The following is an 18,425-nucleotide window of genomic DNA, read 5'->3' as shown; positions in this document are numbered from 1 at the left end:
GGTGACAAAGCTGCTGAGGACAGATGTGCAGCCACAACTGCTCTGACTCAGCAGGCTGATAGCACAGGTTGGGGTTGGCAAGAGTGAAATGCTGTGTGGGCTTCCTGCAGGCAGCATCACCCCCAAGCAGCAGACTTCAGCATCCCGAGGAAGCCAAATATTCAAGCAGTTGGCCGTGTTGTAAAGCTTCCCGACGGATTTTGCATTAGAACTACGTAAAATGCCACATAAAGCAGGCCCTTGGCAGTGATGTGCACAAATAACTGGTGACTCCTACTTTGCCTGCCTTAAAACTTTAAACAAATGCAACCAGACATCCATGTGCAAATTTCCCAGTTTTAAATACTCAAAGAAAAACTATCTTCAGATCTGTATTAGCTTTGCATTATTAACTGGCAGATGACATGCGAGGGGTTGGTGTGAACCAGATGGGCTTTTGGCCTCCTCAGACAAGCACCAGGAGCTGCACAAACCCTGTATTTTCCTCCGTCCAGACGGGGGAAGGAAACCACCCCACTAACTAAATGGCATCAGACATTTTGGGAAGTCTCTCCCTTCCACTAAAACAGAGGGACAGAGAAAATCAGCCTCGAGAAACCAAACCCATACGACCCGATAAATTGCAGGCAGTTCAAAACAAGCGATGAATAATAAGCAAAGGCAAGGTGTGACGTTCAAAGGGATCGTGGCTCCTGCAGGCCTGGCCGTTTGTGGATACCTAACGATGTGTGGGGTTGTGTTGGCAAAGGCAGCAGCATCCACGTTGCTGCGCGCCCAGTATTTTAAGGATACCTTTGATCTCCCTTCATTATACAGCACATCATTCTCCTAATAGATTGAGCTACCAGAAGCAATCCACAAATCAATTTCTCTTCTCCCAGACCATGAAAAGAGGCAGCGGGTTGTCAGGTACACGTTTAGGGAGAGGCGCCACAGACCGGGTTCGTGTAACACATGCTAATGATGCCATTAGAGACAACACGAGCCTTGATGGAGCTTGCTAGATGCCGCATTTTATCTTCTCCTTCAAGAGAAGTGGGAGTCCTTTGTGTTCCTTTTCAGGCTAGCCCTAGCACGATCATTAGAAGACGGGTTGCTGGCTTGGAAGGGGCTCAGAAGATTTCTGCTTATGGAAATGGGATGACAAGATTAATTTAAAAAATACAGCGTGTGCAACAGCAGGTTTATTTTTCACTTTCCCCTGTCCTGATTTTATCTGATGCTTTTTTCCAAGCTGAACCTGCTTACAAACTGTGAACACTGCCATGCGTGAACACCAGGTTAAAACTGTACTTTATATTATTCAATAGAGGAGAATTAATGTTGCATCGACTTCTGCAACCCCCACAACACATCAGTGTGGCAAGTATGCTTTCAGAACTCAAAACAATTCAAGTTTATTGAAACAAAGGGTAAATTCTGCGTTCCTATTTCTTCCCGTAGGTACTAATACAGCCCACTCACATGAAAATAAAGGTCAGTGTTTTGTTCCTAAAGCTTGGTCTGGTACAAGTCTGAAGAGCAGATGGTGGAAAGCATTTAACTAGCAAGCACAATATTGCAACAACACGGTTGGGTTTGTACAATAGGCCTCTGTAGAAAATGAGAATTATTTTTAAAGGTCAGCTGATGCAATAGCACCACTGCTACCCATCTTGCAGCTACTATCGCCGCCGTGTCGGTAACAGTCTGTCTGGGAAAGATGATGGAGACTGCTGAAGAAAAGAGTATAATTTCAAAGAGCTCAAGAAATTATGTTTTTTTTTTCTGGTTGGAGGCTAATATATATATATATAAAAGTAGCTGGTGGGATATCGAATGGTTAGAAGTCACTCATATGAAGGAGGTTTCTCCTTTTTGCAAAAACTGAAAGGCTTCCTCTCACCTTAAATCATTAAATCGCAGGACCCCGGTGTCAAACTTCAAGGGCTCATGGTGGTGATTTTAAGCAACAACAACAACAAAAAACCTTCCACCTGTAAATGAAAAGCTTCTTCCTGATAAAATTTTGGGGCAACATCTGTAGTATTCTGTTAACAAATCCATCCAGCACTACCACCTGGTTTATTTTCTTTCTTTATGTAAGAATGCAATGAGCCCCTCAGCAGGGATGCAGTCAAATATCTCTGCATATCTCATGCTTGCTGAATTACACCTGGTCCGCCACTGAAATCCAATTAAATCTAAGCCGGCTGCTCCACACTAGGCTAATCCTATCTTAACTCATCATTCACGGTACGTCCACATCTGAAAAGTCCAGTCCACACCAAAAGATTGCATCTCTGAGTATTCATCCCCGCTGCAGCAGTGCCCAAGTGGGCCCCGATGACAATCGCACCTTGTCGAGAAAGGAAATGAGTGAAAAGACGGCAGTTCTCCCGAAGAATTTTAAATCCACTTGAAGTCAATTCAACGCTTTATGGAAGTAGCTAAATGTTCAGAACTTCCTGAAAGCTTGGCTTTTAAGGTCAGGCATCCGGGAATACGAAAGAGTCTGCTTTTTTTAACACAAGTACTTTCCTATAAGGGAGAATATTAACCTACCCGAGGCTGCTGCTGGTGCCTGGGTGCACCTTGTCAATTCATTAGACAAATACCTTCAGCAAACCGCTGGATTAGATCTGATGCCTGTGACGCAGCCCTTAGCATTTGGGTACCTTCTGCTCCACACCAGGCACGTCTCTCACAATAGCAATTAGAAACAGAAAGTAAAAGAAAAAAAAAAAAAAAGTAATTTAGGCATTGCTGAGGGAAGATTTAAAGTTGGGAGGTGTAATGGATTCTAGTCACGTGTCTCTCAGAAGCAATAAATCCTGCTGAGGGAAACGTTGGAGGAAAAAACACTGCTCGGCTATAAAATTCTACCTCTGAGGATTATAAAACACCACGCACAGAGCAAACATCCTTCCCAGGCATAATAGGACTGTCAGAAGTGATTGACAGCAATGACAATCTATCATAGAAGGCCGTACCCGTGCAATAGCATCCTGCACGGGGCTGGCTGGCAGAAATGAAATTGTTTATTCATCCCTATACTGTGCGGAGGCTGGAACATGTCAAAGAGCGTAAATGTACCTTTCCTCCCGATCTGCTTTTACACAGCAGCGTTATCTAGGTACAGCTTTTAGTTCACGTAGCATTACTCTGTTTCCCCCCTGGGTTTCTCCCCTCTCGTGCCCTCCGAGCAGACTGCACGCTGAGTGCTCTGAGGGAACACGGCGCCTCGACACCCCCGCGCCGGCACTGCCAAAATCCCGACACAAACAGCAGAAATGAGCAATCTGGAGGCAAAGCTGCAGCCCCCGCCGAAGGGAGGGTGATGCTCCGTGGCTGGCAGCGAGCAATCCCTCCCGCGGGGTGTTTTGATGATGAGAAAACCCTCCCCGGGCTGGATGGAGACCTCCGGGGTCAAGATCCCCGCAGACTGCAATGACTTTCATTAAATTTCTGTCTTCCCTGGGCAGAATCTGAGCTGATGGCCTCCACTGAGCTTATTACCTGTCCCCAAACGCTGCTGGGGGATCCTCTCCACATCCCATCCTCTTGGCCAGCCCCCAGCAGCAGCTCTGTGCTCCACTCGCCCACGCTGCTCTGCAGTGACATTGGGTAGGATCGATGCAAAACGTTCAAGGCAGTGCCAGATCTCCACGTGAGGATGCCCCACTGCATATAGGAGGAGATGGCTTTCTGTAGGGGCTGTTTCTCTGTTCTGCCTTTGCCAACAAGTGACCTCCAAGTGACAAGTCAGACAGGGAAGACAGTTCTTCTGAGAGTCCAACAGAGAAATAAATATGGTCTAATGAGGGAACTGGGCTGACACTCAGCAGAAGGGAGCCCAAATTCTGGCTCTGAGATCACACAGCTGTGAATCCTTGAGCAAACTGCCCATGGCTCTGCTGTGGCTTCTCTGCTCCCCACTGGGGAGCTTTGTCTCCTCGTCATCACGGATGGATGCACACAGCCCGCAGCACAGCCCCACCGAAAATTACTCTGAGCATTTGTCCAAAGTGGAAGACCACTGGCCACTGATCAGTTTTGTGATTCACTTTAAAAAAAAAAAAAACACCTACCCAAGAGCAAAGCTAGACCCTTGGTGGACTCCTGGGCTGCTGGTGTTTGGAGTTACAAGATTTATACAATCTCTCTCCACATCAGAAACACAGCACTTTGAGGCAGTCACCCCCAAGGGTGTGTTTTAAAATCAGCACCACAGAAGTGAGGACTGCCCGTTAACCACCACCCCCTGCATCAGCCGATTCTGCTGGGTTAGCAATCCAGCTAATTCCTACCCCGAAATTCAGCTGGATGTTCTCTCCCCAAACCACCTGCCAGCCAGAATCAGGCCCACGCCAAGGGAGAGCTGGAGAGGAAGCAGAAGGGCCAAAGCCTGGATTGCAGCTTATCTTTGTGCAGAGCCTCGCCCAGCCTGGTTTAATGCCCATCCTCCTGGGCTGGGATAATGGGAAAATGGAAGGAAACAACTGTGCTGGTGACAGTTTTTCCTCCTTTGTACTTAGAGCCCCAGGGCGACGAGCACGTGCTCTCCACGCACAGCCCTGTGTGATGCTCCTCTTTGGGCAGCTTGCTGCCAGCCTTGTGTTCCTCCTGTTCCCCAAGATATTTATTTCATTGTTTTTTTTGGTACCTGATGTTGTCACCTGTTCAGTTGTCACCTGTTCAGTTCCATCCTCTTGCTCATTGTTGCTACTGCCCACCTTGTCATCCCCCCAGCTCCAAAATCCCAGCCCCAACAAGGCTCAGTCCTGCCTCGGAGCAGACCCAGGTGCCCCACGGGGATGCCATGGCACTTCCCACTGCTTTGGCATTTCCTTCACCAGTCACCCAGGCGGTGCTTTGTATGCATTTAGGACAGCTAACAAGCACTAAAGCACTTCTCAGGAGCTAAAAAAATAATTCCTGCATAAGGAATTCTTCCATAGGCACTTTTTGCCCCATATTTATTTCATCTGCAGCATGCAGATGCCTGTCAGCATCTGCCTGCTCTCACGCCTGACTCCCCAAAGGTATTCCCACCTGCAGCACAGGCTGCGTGTGCAAATCCAAATGCACAGTTTAACCCTTCATCTTCTCCACGTCCTTGCAGCAATGCCCCAAGCGTGATTTGGGAAAAAAAAAAAAAAAAACAGAGGTGATTTGGCTAAAGACACAGAGAAGAGAGATGAGCTCTGTAGCCTACAAAGCCTGAGTGGACATCTGCTAAGGTGGTGTCTCTGGTCTTTGGGGTCGACTGCCTCTCCCGTCCATCTGTCCTACTGGACTGTAAGCACTGAGCATCCTAAAACTTCAGCACACCTAAATACATTTCCCCCACTCCATATGCAAGAATACCCAAAGTTAAACTACGTGTCACTAACACCAGGGATTCCCAGCTCACTTCTTGCATGCAACAAAAGCCCTATTAGCTAAAGTAATTAAGACCAAAGGGCCTTGAAAGTGAGAGAGACGGGTAAGATAACCACCAGGCTCCACCTGGGAGAATATGGGAATAAAACATGAAAATGTGTGGTTTTCTCTGTTTGCATTTCCCATTTAGGTACTTGCAAAGAGCTGGCAGTGAGTCGCAGAAAACCAAGCCCTGGGGACCATCTGGTTAGCGGGGGTGTGGCTAACTGTGGTGATGCCATCAGCACCAAGCCGGGCTGGTAACTACAAGGGCAAACTGGGGTTGGCATGGGATAGTGATCAGGAAAAACCCTGGGTAAGATTATTATGCACACAGCACAGCTAATCCTTCCAGCAATAATCTCCTCTGCTTTTATTTTCTTGTTAGGCTTCTCATGAGAGGTGATGGGCACAAGCTGCAATATGCAGAACAAGAAAAATCCCCCATGAAAGGGGCCCGGGAGTGGAGCTCTTGACCCTGGAGAGCTGTGAGTGCGAGGGCAGCGTGAGCCCTGCTGGAGGGCTGGCCACCCTGCCTCCCCCACCAGCTGCCATTTTCCATCTAGGCTTTGCAAATAAAGACTACAGGGCAGTATAAAAAATAAATATATATAAAATAAATATTTCAGAGGGTCTTTTTTTATAGGTTGAAGGAAACACTCCAACATAATAAACCTACAGAGGGAGAGATTTTGTGTAGAAGCAGCAAAGACACGAAGCAACACCTGCGCAAGATTTCCTGACTTTTAACTGACATTTTGGAGCCGGGCTAAACCGACAGCTCAGCTGCGTGTCTGGCACGTCTAAAAGTGGCATCAGCACAGATGCGTAGTGGCAAAACGATTTTCTTTTGCTTGGGCTGACACTGGATTCCCATCCACAGGTATATCAATCTCCAGCCCTAAATTTAACACTAGCCCATCAAAAGCTGCTCCCTGCACTGAGATGGCCTTGCTGCAGCTGTGTGTTCTGGAAGCCCAAGTCTGTTTTAAACACGTCTCAGGGACTGCTTTGCACTGCTGAAACCATCCCTAAAAAGGAACTGCTGCCTCTGGGTCTGAGAAAAGCACCTTTGTTGTTGTACCAGGTGGGAGTGCATTGATTTCGTACCTGTGCGTCCATTAAGAGGTGCCTCATCAGCATCATGGCACTTTTCAGAGATTCCTTCTCGCTGGGCAGAAAGGCATCTTCATCTTCGTCCAGCGTTTTTGACTTGTTCACGATAAAATGGGAGATCTGGTCGTTCAAGGAGTGCAGTGACTCCACAGCTGGGGAGACAGAGAGCAGAAAGGGGATGAAAAATGCTGGGGCAGCCCAGGCCATTTTCTCTCTTTGAGATAAGGATGGGAACAAGATGCACTTAAATACGTTGACATGGAAGCGTTAGCTGCAAATATTACTCTTCATAAATTCATCTGATATTAGCATTCACAAAACCCCAGCTGAAGCTTCTGTTACGAAACAAGCCGGTAAGCTTTCTCCCCTAAGATCTGGCAAATCTAAAGAGCAGCATTGCATAGCCATGAAGAAAGCAAATTGCTCAAGGTCAGGTAGCAGGTCACTGCTAGAATAAAAACACGAAAAAATTAGTCTCCTGGCTCCCAGCTCAGAGACCTGCTCCCTGCATGTGCTGGGTCCCAGATCTTCAGACCACACAAAAGGCACAACCAGGTAAAAGTGGCTTTTTATTTATTAGTCAGGGTACCACAGAGCAAGACTATCAACTACAATAGCATTTATTTTATCTCTGCGTGATTATCAGTGCTTGAAACCCTGTTAATCTTTAAAATTCTCCCTCCCAGGGTCAAACCCCAGGTATCCTGTATGGGATTCTGCCCCCAGTCGTGTGGCAGCACATCAGAAATCAGAATCGCCATGTTCCACACAAGTCCCCCAGCAATTTTATGCCTTTTATGATGCTGCAATTTATACGGGCTCTAACGACACGAACTAATGACAAAATTTATCTCTGCACAATGCAAACCTTTGCATTTCTGCCCATTTGAAAAGTCCGTGACACAACCTGCTTTCAAACCATCGCAAGTGGGGAGCTTTCATCTTTACTGGAGGCTCATTAAACAAATGAGGCTCAAGTAACTCTTCAGAGTATTTTCTTTCTGCCGGTGTCTCGCGCAGCAAAAGCCCTCGATAAGCTTGTGGCTGCCAGCGAGCTGAGCCGTGCCTCGGATCGCAGACCCTGCTCTGCTCCAGCTGCTTCTGCATAAGGCAGGGCATTATTTAGGACTCCCTGACAGACTGGTTTCAAGAACACCGGGCAACTGGAATGCATTCAACCTAGTTCTGTCCAAAGAAGATCTTACCATGAAATTCAGAGTAGCAAGGATTGGCCAGAAACCTATTCAGGAGCAAAGCTTGCCCAGAGGGTCCGTAACAGAGCGGGTACATCTGCACAATGCAGGGGTGAAAGCACAGAACCATCCTCACCGACAGAGTTTGCTTTGGAAGGACTGAACGCCCCAAAACAACGTCTTCCTCCTGCACAACAAGAACATTTTTCTTGCTTTGCTGCCCTGAGATTAAAGCAAAGGGAACTGCAACAAGGGTTTGCAGCGTGTCCAGCGAGGTCTGCGTGCTGCCCTTCGGTTCCTGGTCTCCTTCCACAAGGCACAAGTTCTGCACCAAAACCCAGCACAGTATTTTCATTTTTCTGACCAAAATCCCCTGGAAATTCCCCGTGTACACTGTCTGTACTCAGCCAGTGTTTTCTCCTTCCCGAGGACAACTGCTGTGCTCTGTCCACACTGCTAGAAATGAGGGTTTGCCAGCACAAATGCTACAAACCTCTGCACATCGGGCAGGATTCATGCCACCAAAAGGTGCTGGTGTGATTTTTTTTTTCCTCCAACAAAAATGGAAGTAGGGAAATAAAAGCCACACGGAGCTGTAGCCTTCTTAGAGAAGTTTTATTTCTTGAGAGGGAGAACATCAGGGTGCAGCATTCCTCTATTCATGTGCACACAAGGATTGCTCCAGTGCCATACAACTTTCCAAAACTGCTGTTTTACCAAAAATCAGGTGGCCTTTGAGCAAAAATGTACATTTTCCTTCGCTAAATAATAATTGAGATTATTATTGGGGTTTATCCCCAGCACTCCTAGGCAGTTCCCCAGTTCCACCAGACACCAAGTCTTGAAAGCCGCCGTCCCAGCACCAATGCACGAGCACTGAGCCCGTCCCATCCCTCCTGGCCTCCTGAGGACAGATTGTTTTATCTAAAGTTATTTTAACCTCCTTGTCTGAAGCGACAGCTCCATGATCCCCGTTATCTTCCCTTTTACCCTTTGGGAAGTTCAGTGCTGTTTGTGCAGCCTGGGGCGCATTGAGCTCCATTTGCCTGGGGGGCAAATGCTGCTCTCACTGGCAATTCTCCAAGTCTAGAGAGATGCCACAGATACCCGAAGAAATATTTCCCAGAATGAATGCAGAAAAAACAGTGACTTGTGCTGATTTTGACATGTTGACTTGGGCTGATTTTATAAGCATCTGCCTGTGTGCTATGTTTAAACTCTGCTTACCAAAACACGCAGACAATGGAAAACTGTATCTGAAAACAAAGCAGTCTGAGGCTTCTTCGGGGAAGTAAAACACGAGTTTCTGAACCTCCGGCTACCAAAGCAAAACCAAAACAATATAAATAAATGTCAACTTCCGACACGTGTTCTGGGAGTCCTGTGTCACAGCCTCCCATGATCCCTATCACATACGCAGAGATATTTGATGCTCCTCATTCGAATCAAGAGGAACTCCCTGCCTCGTACACACAATCTAAGCAAGAAGGCTAACGAGGCAGACTTTGCATCCCTCTCGATGCGAGGCTGTAACTATTTCTGCTGAGCACCACTTCACCAAACCTGGCAATTTCTTTGCAAATACATAACATAAAATTAAAAAAAATCTGACTATGGACCTAAGTACAAGCATGGGTATGTTCTGCTCAGTTTCAAAGGTACTTCTTGATGCCTTTAAAAAAAAAAAAAATCACTGTTTTCCCTCCCCATATCAGTCCTCGTGGCTTCAGGTTGATAATACATCAGTAACGCCATGAGCGAGACAAGCAGCCAAGTAAATTTACAGCTATCAAAGCCCCATCAGCTTCCCAGCTTCTCCCACTCCAATTTTGATGTTTCCTCGCTGTGAGGACCAATTTCAAGAGGTGAAGAAACCGTAACAATTCTCCGTTACTGCTTTGACATCACCTACGAGATAAGAGAAGATGATATATTTCGGGGGGGCTGCTTTTTGTGGCCTCTGCCATCCAAGGCACTGTGCGGCATGGGTTTTTAGGCAAGGACCATTTGCCACCCCTAGAAGCCAGAGCGGGTCATCAATGATGTGATGTGCTGTTTTTTTTGCAGGACACTTTAGGGCGCAAATCCCCAAGGGACGTGCAGGGGAGAAAGGAAATTCTTTATTGCTTTTTGTCCGAGATGAGGGAAAAAACACGCACACGTGTCTATGTATCCATGCACATTCACGCCAACAGCTGCTTCGAGAAAGAGGCTGAAGCAATTAAGTTGTTGCAGGAGATCCCGTTTTACACTCTCCAGCTACTGCCCAGATGAGTGCAAAATAAACTGTAGATGATACATCCTGAGATCTACGGACAAAAGCCAGCAAAGTCTAAAATTAATTCTCGCTAGCGGGACTGACTAAATGAAAGACGACACACACGGTAATAATTTTAACAAGGGACACGGAGTAAGGATCCCTGGGCTCTTCACCTGACTCTGCAGCAAAAAAACTCAAGAAGATGTTCAAGCCAGACTTTTCTGCAAGCAGTCAGCACTTGTCACTGCGGCTGGAGACGTGCTCCCTCTGAGAGCAAAGGCAAAAGGCACACGGAGTGCACCGATCCTTTGAAAATCTGTCCCACCGAGCACAGAGAAGTCTTTAATGTGTGGGCTGCCAGGGAAAGCCTGCCTCTAATGAGGGTTTCTGACTACCCAGCGAAAGGCACTGATGTGTGTGGGCAAATTGTGCAATTCATTATGGCCCAATATTACAAAACAGCTTCTCGAGTAACAGCTACGGGGTTGGGTTTGCAGAGAGGAAGAAATATTCCAGGCGCTTTGGGCCTTTCCTTTGCCACCCTCCCCACTCCACCCACACCGCCACGCCGGTCGCCCACAGATGTCCACAAGGCTCAGGTCCCCCGAAGCAAAACCGTGTTCAGGAGGGAGCCTCCTCATCCCACAGGACCCATCTCAGCCGATACCTCCTTTGGAAAGTAAGGTAAAACTGATTTGGTCAGCCTCTTAATTTTTATTTTATTTTATTTTTACGGTCAAAGACCAACTTTCTCTGTGATGTGAGCACCAAGAATGACCCCGCTCACCACAAGGACATTCTCCAGTTACACCTGCTTCTCATCAAAGCCATATGAGGAATCCCAGCCGGTTCCCAAACCCTCTCTCTGAGCCTCAGCAAGGACTGCATCCCTCTGCACAGCTCTGAGGAGAAACTGGGACCCTTCTTGTGAAAGCTGCAGCCCCCGGCCTGGGACCACCCCAGAGCCCTGCAGGTGTAGGCGCCGACCCTGAAGGCACGTTGGGGTTATGGCACGTGGCAGCGTGCCAGCTGCGAACAGTGTATGAAAAGATCTTTACAGAGCTCGGCTGTAACTGATGCCTGGCCTTATATATGTTTCTGAGGTTGGTTAATGGGTCTTTTGCTGGATCCAAAAAAAACCCAACATGCAAGATGTGCAACATTTTGGTTTTGCCTGGTAAACGATTCTGATTAGGAAGCATTCCCATGTAGCATTTGCTAATTGCACTTGGACACATCAATGAATTTATTGATCTGCTAGTAGAAGAAATCTGCTTTCATGAAAGCGAAGCTCAAGACAAGTGTTCCCCCTGCCAGCACCAGTAAGGCACTGGTTGCACACCTCGCACTCAGTGCGATGAGAAGCTGACCTGCAAACCCCACGGCCATCACGATCCCAAGGCAGCATCTGAGCAAACCGAGCCCGTTCTCCTCTCCCTGAGCTGCCATGCACCTTGACAGCTGGAAAACACGCTTTGCAGCATCTGCTCCATCCATTTGCTTGTGATATCGCTATTTACACGACCCAACCTTTCACTCTTGCTGTGTGCAGAATCGTCAGGAAGACCCAGCTCTGAAACGCTCCATAAATATTTTCTCCTGGAGCTGGTATGAAGAGTCCTACAGATTTTTTCTCTCCATTGTAGTCTTTAACTTGTTGCAAAGGAGGCATTCAATGAGCCCCCTCGCAGGAATAATTTACCACCCCATTAACTGAAGAAAAAATATCTGGTGTCTACATTAGGGGCTCAATCACCTTTCAGAGAAACACTGTGAAGAACTCATTACAGTAATTACTAATGAGCTGGCCTCTCTGGGCTGTAAATATTTTCTATGTAACTGGCAAAGAGCTGCATTCACAGCTTCCCAGATGCAGAAGAAAGCCATCAGACCAATAAATGGCCCTGCAGCTCCTGAGGAAAACATGCCCAGAAATGAAGCTGGTCATTTTTTTCAGCTTATTAGTTTCTCCTTACCAATCTGACCTTTTTGGAAATGAAAAATGACATCAAGAAGTGGAGCTTTGTAGGGTTGCGACAGCTCTTTAATAATCGAAGTGTTTTATTCAGACCTTGGGGCTTTGCTTGTTGTTGTTTTAATGTTGTGGGAGCTTCTTTCAAAGTTGGATTTTTAACTATTTCCATTAAAATGTCAGTTTTAAACTGTCCATAAATACGCAGGTATATTCTGAATCCAGCAATCTGGAATCAGATTTATGAAATTTCTCATGACACTGCCCCTGCGTTGAAAAGCATATATCCTAGTACAAAGCAGAAAAAGGATGAGAATTTTGGAGCCACGTTTCAAGGACAGATGTCCGTGTTCCCCTTAGAGAACAAAAGGCCAGATGTAGAAGCTTGGGCACATTCGGAAATTGACCTTTCCTTAATCCGTGCCCATCTGCATGGACACACTGACACACGGACACTTGGCTCCCAGCTAGAGCGGCAGCTCAGGCTCCCAGCACAGAACAGAAATTGTCCTCTGATCGAAGACAGAGAGCCTGGGGGTTTGGAGAAGAGGGTGGGGGTGGTTACGTAGTGAGGGTGGTTATGTAGTGGTGACATAACCACCACAGGTCCAAATCTTCCTGTATTAGACACTGGATCAGTACCTGCCTGCTCCTGGTGCTGTCTGAATGACAACAGCCACAAAAATGAAGAATCATTGTGAGAGAAATGGCTTCTGTCCGAGTCCTGAACATATCGCACAAACATCTCATGGAACTAAAGAGTGCTCCCACCAAAGTCACAATTTATGCAGTTGTTTGCTTTAAAAGTCTTCCAAATGTCCTATCTGAGCACCAGGTAGATGTGATTTCCATCTGATGCTCAAAAACTCCAGAGATTTTGTATCCTCAAAGGTCTGCACTGAACAGGGAGATAAAAGCTCTTGCATTTTGCTGTGGCTTTCTGCTTTTTTATCAGTCCTCTGGAAAGCACTGCGCTTTGCCTCAGTTTCTTTCTCTCTAAATCAGGGCTAACGCCCCAGAAGAGTGAGGTGAAGCTCAGTAGAGTTTGGCTAAATTTTTAAAAATTAAAAAACTTGGTGTTTACTCTAGCTAAAATACTGCCTGGGGTCACGTAGAAAACCAGCAATAAATTTCTATTCTGGCAACAGTCTTGCCAGAGCTATGAGAGTATCGGAGAGCTGAAGAAGTGCTCCCATGCCTGAAAACTTGCCTTTCCCTCCCCAAGCTCTATTAGCTACACTAATAAATAACACACTGCCGCTCACTCCGAAAGAAAGACCCAAAATGAAGATAAATTCCTCTGCTGTGTTTATGCTTATGACAGGGAGAGCAGGGAACAAAGCAGCCGGTGAGGGGTCCTGCTGCTCCTGCGGTGCTTTGAACAGAAGGAGCCCACGGCTCCTCCAGCAAATTTGGACCCCACCAAACTTTGTCAGCCTGCCTATTGTTGTTCTCAGAAATATTTGAGATGCTTAACTCCCCAGAGAGCTGCAAGCTGCCACGCCAGGAACATTGTCAGGCTCGGAGAAACGCGGCAGGCACGATGCCAAACTGGTAAATCTAACTCCTGCAGGAGAAACTCACTTCCAATTCGCCTAGAACCAAAAAGCCCTTTCCAAAGCCGGACGACGCGGTGGCACCCGGCTTCAGAGCTGCTGCTCTCGTGTTTCTGCCGGGTAACCATTTCCTTGTCATCTCTTTAGCTAATTGTGCAGCTATTATATTTCCTAAACAATAGCTACTTTATTTAGACAAAAAGGAAGTGGCCGACAAAAATGCTGCACGCCAACACAACGGCAGCACGGGCCAGACACCCAGCTGCTCCGAATTGACTTGAGAGGAGCGAGGCCCAGCTGTGCTTGCAAGAGGGATGGTGGTGCCGGGCTCTGCAGAGCCTACAGCAGCCACTGTGCCCAAAACTGACTCCACCGTCTTGGATAGGTCACCTAAACCTCAGTGCTCCCCTCCCATCCGTAAATACAAGGACTGGAGCACACAAACATCACAAAACGCAAACACGAGATGCCACCGCGGGTGAGGGACTCGCGGGGCTTTTCCCTACCGTTCAACTGCGAGTTATGAATTGTTCTGGTTTAACAAGCAGCTCCTGGCGTAAACAGGATGCTCCATCTCCTCGGTGTCAAAGGTGGAAGAAAACACTTCCTGAAGGGAATTTAATAAATCGCAGGGCTTCTCTGGGTTTTGAATAAAATGAAATTGTTAGAAGACAACTGAGCTGGATTTGTTTCCCACCGAACATCTGGAAGTGTGTGAAGCAGTGCCCTTGTGAGTGTTGAGAGACTAATGAATATCGTCTTGCCAATCTACTGGGGTTGCAATAATCAGAGAAGGTCACCAGAAGTCCTGAGACTGCCTTAAAAAATCACAAGATATAAAAAATAAACAGCCAAACTGGGTATTTTTGCTGATGCTTCTGAGATTCTCCTTTAGCTCTTAAGATTTCACTTCTCTTAACCTGATGGTTAGAAACTTAAAATATAATTTAAAAAAATATGTATTTGCTGCATGTGAAAAATAGCAATGATTATGACGCTTGCGATAAAGTCATGAAACTTGGCAACCTGCAAATCTCTCTTTGAAAGTGTTTGTGTTCCCTGTTCGTAGATGAAAAAAGGGATGGAGGATACTGTTAAAGGAAGTATTTAACTTTCCTTGGAAGACTTCTTGAGCTGCTGAAAACCTTAAGAAGTGACACTAGCAAAATGCTGGGTTTAGCAATTCTATCCTAAAAAAAAAAAAAAACAAAAAACAACAAAACTATACTGGCATAGCATTATAAAAAGCTAAAATTCATTTGTATAGCATTCTAAAACACTAAAATTCAACCACTGGAAGCGCACAGCACAAGCTGAGTACAGTAAATCAGATGGTCAAGTTTTATCAGGCGCTCACACAAAAGCAGCTGTCTCAGCGAGCCTGGGAGGGGGCTCTGGTTCCCCTGCAGATAAAGGTGACACCAAGGACCACACCAGATGCTGCATCTGCACTGATGCTGCCAGCAGAGCCACCCACCATCAATTCCTGCCCTGCTCAGTGTTTCCTACAGCATTCCCTTTGCATTCCAGACCCGTACTCCATGAAGCGCACAAGCACTATTACCTTGTTTTACAGACTGAGAAATCCAGGCCTTTTTTTTTTTTCTATGTTTAAAACACTCAATTCATGTCAGAATGTCATCTGTGGATGTACCATGCCACAGATGTTTGGGCTTATTTGTAATTTATGTTATTTTGCCATTACTGTGGTCAACTACATCCTAATTCTAACTGGGAGCCATCAATCCACTACGGCCAGTAACACCAAACATATTTATGTGGAATAAAAATAAGCATCTAGAAATATATTCATACAATCAGAGTTAAAATGAGACTATATTCAGTACTTAATAGTCCTGTCACAATTGTATCTTTGGAGCAAAAGCTTCACATTCAAGACACTTCTTCAGTGCCATTTATTTTCATGGGCACAGACCTGAATAAACTCCTCCTAAAACAAAGCAGATTTTTCAGACTGGTATTTAAACTTATTCTTTCTCTTAACTATGTCTATAAAACGTAGCAAGAGAGTATCCTCTGTAAAGAATATTATCCTGTGATCAACTATGTCTGTATGCACAGCTTCAAACTCAGCTCGAGTGGATTTCCATACAGCGAGAACAAGTAACACGAGCTGCAGTCCTACAAAATCTTTAATGTCTCAACTTTTCCAGCATAACAGTGCACCTAGCTTTACTCCAAGCAGTTGGAAGTGACAGGCTTAACTTTCCAGAAAATGGGATTTCTTCATCTCTAAGATAAATGGGAAACACAACCTACAGCAAACTATTCTTGCTACGCTCCCTCGCAAGAAGAACAATGATGCACGTCTTGCTTTATGTAAGAAGCTCCTGCTCACAGCCAAAATAAAGGTATTGAAAATTTTGAAAGGCATGTCCATTGTGAGCTTTTCCTTAGAAAACAAACAAGTCTCGATGATGTCTAAGCACATCCCCAGATCGTGTTCAGAATAGCACTTTAACAGAATTTCGTGCACACTTTCTTTTCAGTGATGTTTTCATTCTATGTGAGCGTGATCATTTGTCAAAATTATGACATTTCCAGGAAAAAAAAAAAAAAAAAAAAAAGAACAAGCAGAGCATTCAATACTAATTACATAGTATTCAAATGCTACTCCCATTTGGACTCATTATTTTTTGTTTATTGGGTTTTCTAGATGCTTCTGTTAAGGTGTTTTTACCTCTTCTGCATTTGGTGGGATTTTTCAGTAGGGAGTGAGAACCTCATAACTTTTTTCATGTGGTAAAGCCTCATGGAAGATTTTAAGTGCATTTTTTCTATTTTAATAACCAGAGGTAAAATCATATATTTCTAAACTTTCTAACTGCAGTAGGCACTGTCTTCTTTGTTTTGACTTTTCTGGCTTCTGTGATTTAGCTTTGAACCTTGACATCACCATCAACCCTCACATTTATGTCTAGATTACACACACTGTGCTTGTAAACATTCACTGGTGGCATTTATTTTAGCAATCAGAAAGCAGGAGAAAACCAAATATCCCTGGAGACAGGGATAACATATATTGCATTAACCTCTTTTCCTTGTTTTTGTCTGTAGCCTTTGCAGCAAGATTGTTTGGCAAGGCAATGAAATTAAACTTTTATAAAGGACAAGAGGAGTAACTGTCACCAGTATGGAACTGGGGAAGCAGCACTTTGCAGGCAGTGCCTGGAAGGACTGGGATTTTCCACCAGTTGTGTTCCTGTGCCAAGCCCAAGCAAGGAGCTGGGATGGCAGCCAGGCACCCGGAGAGATGAGATCACTGCAATGCCTCGGCGGCGTGTGAGGCAGGTAAACCCAGAGCAGCAGCAGAGCAGGAGAGAAATGAAAACACTCTCCTCAGTAACAGAGAACATTAGGTAAACAGAAAAGGTTTTGATTGAAGTGTTGAAACCCCTGAAGTGACTCACAGACCTCATTTCATTCTCAAACATACCAGTGGTTCTTGGACTCCTGAGTCTTGGAGTAACGGTGGCATTTTGGCATCTAACTTGCTTTCGAGGACGGAGCTGAAATGCTCCTGAACCAGCAGCAATTCTGGGTGTCCAGCCCTTGATGGGTGGGAGACCTCAAAGTAAATTAACTTGCTGCCTGGGCTGCAGCTGCAATCAGTGCTGATATACCAAATCAAAATGGGTATCGTCTGCAAAACCACCTGTGATCTTCAGTAGACATGCATGAGGACAGCACTACCCCAATATGTGCTACCTGCTCCTATAGCTGAGCTACCCTCAAAACCCCTAAAACCAGTCAGCACATCCTGCAGTCTCATTTTTTTGGAAGCCAAGCAGCTATAGCTCTGTCTCTCTTTCCCTGTGCAAGAACCCCTTTAGGTTGACAGCAGAAATGACTTAAAGTTTCTGAGAGCCTTTCATCTTCCCAAGACCCCCAGACGTGCTGAACCAACAACAGGAACATTAGAAGTTGGTTCACCCTGTTAATAACCCGGCCCGTCACTCCATGCTCTCCCCCGGCAGCTGCCTGAGGGAACGAGCATTTCCTTCGGTGCAGGCATTTTGATGGATGAAGAGAAAGTATTTCATTTTGGCACTTGATTGACAGAGAGTGTCCCTGTTAATTATGGCCAAAAAGACAGAGAGAGACAGGAAAATGATAATACAGCCCGACAAACTAATTCTGGTGTCATAGTTAGCAGGTTCTTAGAAAATGCAGAGGCTGAGCTAAGATCATACAGTGCAAGGGGTTTATTTACTCTCTTTCTTATAAAGCCAGGGTAAGATCAGCACCAAGGCTGCCGGAGTTCAATATTAATATAAAACCTTGTATGCTCAGACTTGTACAAATATGAAACAACTTCCCAAATATTTCCAGCTGTGTAGAAGCCACCTCTACTCCCACCAGCAAAACTCCAAGGTGGACTTCATCCCTACCTATAGCAGCATAACGCAGAACGATGCATCTTCCCTTGCATTTCTCTTTCTCAACATCTTGCAACCATTTCAAGTACAAGGCTGACTGGGGCTGAGCCGGCGCTGCCTGAGACAAAGCTCTGTGCAGACACCTTAGGGGTTGGTATGGCAGCTTGGGGAAGGGAAGAGCACTGAGAAAACCTTGGCACAAAAAGGACCCCTGATATTTCAAACCTTATCCTCTTCTCCTGCTTTCAGTGCCCAGAGCTTCACTTCCATTGTATGAGGAGCGGCTGAGGTCACTGGGCCTGTTCAGCCTGGAAAGGAGGAGGCTGAGGAGGCCTCATGGTGGCCTACAGCTTCCTCATGAGGGGGAGCGGAGGGGCCAGTGCCAATCTCTTTTCTCTGGTGACCAGTGATAGGAATGGTGGTAACCAGTAAGGGAATGGTGTCAGGGGTGGTTCAGGCTGGATATCAGGAAGAGGTTCTTCACCAAAAGATGCACAGGAGCAGGCTCCCCAAGGACGCAGTCAC

At 46.0% G+C, this 18,425-nt stretch overlaps 1 protein-coding gene across 1 annotated transcript in view; it reads right to left on the bottom strand.

The window, feature by feature from the left end:
* Positions 1-18,425, bottom strand: part of KAZN (kazrin, periplakin interacting protein) — a 181,319-nt gene that overhangs the window by 123,480 nt on the left and 39,414 nt on the right. The window contains exon 2 of the mRNA XM_082776996.1: positions 6,514-6,671. Coding sequence (XP_082633122.1) covers positions 6,514-6,671 — 158 coding nt within the window. The remainder of the gene's footprint in view (positions 1-6,513; positions 6,672-18,425) is intronic.

Source organism: Aythya marila, assembly GCF_965140915.1.
Source record: "Aythya marila genome assembly, chromosome: 21".
Lineage (NCBI taxonomy): Eukaryota > Metazoa > Chordata > Aves > Anseriformes > Anatidae > Aythya > Aythya marila.
The sequence above is the reverse complement of the archived record's forward strand: the minus strand, read 5'-3'. Positions and strand labels throughout refer to the sequence as shown.